Source organism: Morone saxatilis, unplaced genomic scaffold, assembly GCF_004916995.1.
Source record: "Morone saxatilis isolate NCDOM2014 unplaced genomic scaffold, NCSU_SB_2.0 Contig265, whole genome shotgun sequence".
NCBI lineage: Eukaryota > Metazoa > Chordata > Actinopteri > Moronidae > Morone > Morone saxatilis.
The window spans coordinates 1-3,588 of NW_023339835.1; the positions used below are offsets into that span (position 1 = coordinate 1).

General features: G+C 44.0%; 1 protein-coding gene across 1 annotated transcript in view; it reads left to right on the forward strand.

Moving 5' to 3' along the window:
* Positions 1–2,360: 2,360 nt before the first annotated feature.
* LOC118336616 (aftiphilin-like) overlaps positions 2,361–3,588 on the forward strand; it is a gene marked incomplete at both ends in the record, with an annotated part of 1,902 nt that continues 674 nt past the window's right edge. The window contains 3 exon segments of the mRNA XM_035673278.1: positions 2,361–2,524; positions 2,999–3,128; positions 3,387–3,443. Coding sequence (XP_035529171.1) covers positions 2,427–2,524; positions 2,999–3,128; positions 3,387–3,443 — 285 coding nt within the window.

Below are 3,588 nucleotides of genomic sequence, written 5' to 3' on the forward strand. Positions count from 1 at the left end.
GGCCGTCGGGTTGGTGTGCAGAGGGTTTAAGATGTTCTGCTGCTGAATCCTCCTTACAATAAGTGTTGTTGTTGTTGTTGTTGTTTTAATAACGAAACACGTACAAGGTTCGAGGTTCCTGACGTTTAAAAAGTTACTTTCTCTTCTACCAGATTACTTTTACTTTTTTCAGTAATTCAGTGACTTTTGACAGAAGTAAACTAATTACTCATTTTCAGTTCATCACTGACGAATAAAAACTTTACAATAACGTTTGTAAAACCAGGAGAGAACCAAAAGAGGAAGTTATATTTTAAATTCAGTTCCTGGTTGTTCGTGTTGAGTCACAGCAGCTTCCACTGTTTGTATTAAACATTAACTCATTAATCACAAAGACCTTTAAAGCAAACTTCAGGATGAGACCTGTGCAGGTATTTAAAGTACATTCCTGTCAGATTAACAGTCACACAGGTTCACCACCAGTGTCACAACCAGCAGGAGCCAGATTACAGATCTCGTCTCTACGTCCACACGGAGCTGATATCTTTCTCCCCACACAGATTATAAAACAATCTCAGAGTGGACCCTGTTACAGTTTGGGAGGAACAGCTGGGAGGTGTCGTCTCTCTGCCGCTGTCACCGCTGGGTGTGGTTAGGAGCTGACAGGACAGGTCGGATTATCACACTGGGTGCAGTTACTCTCTAAGAGTAAACTCGTCTGTAGTTCGGTTCCTTTGAGACTCTTTTTAAATCGGCCCGATCGAACCGTTAACCAGGCAGACCTGCAGGTTCTCCTCGAGTCCTGTTCACACCGCACTGCTGTTATTATGGACCTCGTGAAGAAGTGCTGCATCTGAAACTCACACAGATCAACATCAGTGACGTTTCTCCAGACGGCTTTAGTCATAGATATATATATATATATACTGACTGATGTCGCCTTGACTACCGCTGTTCATTGGGTCGAATGCGTCAATTCTTTTAGTTTTTTGGTTTGTTCCAACTGACAGACGTGTATTTATGATCGAGTCCAGAGAAAATTTAAGCTTTTGATATTAATATAATCTACTTCAAAATGTAATGCCTAGGTTTATTATTCTTCCACTTTATATTATGTGTATTTGCTTTTACAGCTGTATTGTACTCATATCTAATGACAATCACAAAAACTAAATAAGGCTTCACAGCTCAATATTTCATGCAGTACCTTTTTGACGGTCGTGCTTTTATTTTGAAAACGTCGCGAACCATAGATATATATACTGAAACATGAGACTGAAACAATATAATTTCGTCACATTCAATATCATAAAACACATTCTCTGTGACATGTTATCCCTTCATGTTTGGTTGTTTCATTTCTTTCGTTCGAGCGTCTATAAGCAGCACAAAAGTCCGGCATCTTTAGAGCTGATCTGATCCCCGCTCCAAGAGGGCGGCGGTGTTGACGTATGCTGAGAAGCCCATCTATCAGTGTATAAGTTATATCTATGGGCTTTAGTTAGCAGAGGTGCAAACACACACTGAGCAACATTTCATGTATCTGCTGGGTGTCAGATTCTTTCCTTTAACTTCATTAAATAGCTGCCAGCTGCAGAAACCGAGAGCTGTGTTTATCTCCAGCTGAAGCCGGCAGCGGTCGCTTCGTTAACACGCTGACAGTGTCAGTAAATTAGAGTGAAATACAGACTCTCCCACGCAGACGCGACACAAGAGGTCCTCCGGTAATACTGGTCCTTTAAATAACATTGAGCCGTTCTGTCAGAGAGAAGAGATTTAATCTGTTTTGCTTGGATGTTTTAGTGTGACACACCTTTTCCAAAAGCTTTCAGAAAATGCAGAATATGGACGGAACAAAACAGTTTTTATATTTTCATTCATACATTATCTTTAATGTGCCGACGAAGAACGACCCCGCCGTATTTCACGAGCCTCTTTCGCACTGGATGTAAAAAATGTAATAAATGAGCAGAAACACGTCTGTCTTCACTGTCGAGTCGAAGCTTTCACCTTCGTCTGCTGGTCCAGACAGGTGAGACGTGTCCTTCCACAGGTCTAAAACATGAACTCAGCTCTCCACTCTCAGTGAAAGCAGCTGTGTAACCGTCGGCTCTTTCTGCACGCTCGACCCGGGAATCTGGACGTTAACGTTATGAATTCCTGAGAGTTTGAGGCTTGATGGGAGAAAAATTCCTGGATTCCCGTTTGAGCTGCAGCCTCAGTTTATTCAGAGAGGTTCCTGAGTAAAGATGGCTCTGTAGACGATAACGTTCAGAACAAATCACAGATTCAGACCGTTAATGTCCTGAGAGGTGCCGTCAAACGTCCCCGTGTGGACAGTGTGAAAGCGTTGTGTGAGTAACCGGCTGCCGTCTCTGCAGGCGTCGCTGTCGAGCCGACTGGAGAAGCTGTTTCAGAGCAGCTTCCCTCAGACGGCCGTCCCCTCCATGGAGGACGAGGTGGCGTCGCTGAAGATCCTGCTGGGACCTCCAGAGGACAAACCGCAGCCTGGAGCCGAGGACGAGACGAGGTCGCCGTGCAACAGGTGAGTCTGTGCCTCCTCAGCTCAACTGACTGAGAGCGGTTAAGGTTTAAGGTTAGTGTATTTGTTTCCAGCTTTAAATGTCTGCTGTTCCCTGTTTGGCCTCAGTGACGGCAGCTCGTCCTGTGTGGTGGTCCTACAGCTCTACCGGTTCAATCAGACAGCATCAGTAACTTCCAAAGGATCCAACAGACCAACAACTCATTTTTTAGCTTTATTCTAATAATGAATATTGTCATTATCAGAGTATATAACATAATAAGTAACTTTCACTCTGCTGAATCCCTCCAGTGTAAAATCACTTTCTAGTCACGGTTGTTGAGTCACACTGAGGTTTCTCTCATTAATTCCAGCCGCTGTCGGTTCACACTGCTCAACGAAGACTCTTCACATCGACTGACAGCTCTAATAAACGGTTTTTACTCTGTATGAACGTCAGCTGTCTTTGACTCGGCTGCGTCTCGTTGGTTGTTGCAGGTCCGTGCGTGGCGGCGTGTGGATGCAGCTTCAGGACATCCACGAGGCGTTCGGCCTCAGATATCAGTGGGGCGGCTCCTACTGCAACAAAACACTACTCTGCTGCCTGGGCATCGACACCCGAAACATTGTGAGTCCCCCGCTGGACGCTGTTTCAGCTGGAACATAGAGAAAGAGATTTAAAAACCTTTAACTTATAATTATTTCTATTAAATGTGTATTTTTAGAAGAGATTGAATGACTCATCAAGTAATCTGTGACCTTTATTGATTAGGGACCACGACATCAAGCTAAGTTCTCTTCGTTAGTGAGGAATTATTTTCTTTTTGTTTTTAACTTCTCTCTCAGGATGTGTGAGTTTTCTAACCTGTCGCTTTAATGCCTGCAGCTGTTCACAGGACAGAAGAAGCAGCCGGTCATCGTGCCCATGTACGCCGCCAGCCTGGTGAGTCGTCAGTGCCGCACAGACCTTCATTCAACGCTTCGTACGCTGCGTACAGCACGTCTGGAAGCCAAATATTCTGAAATATAATCAACTTTTATTGTATTGAGCAAAGAAATCTGCCAATGTGGTCAGCTGATATTTTCCT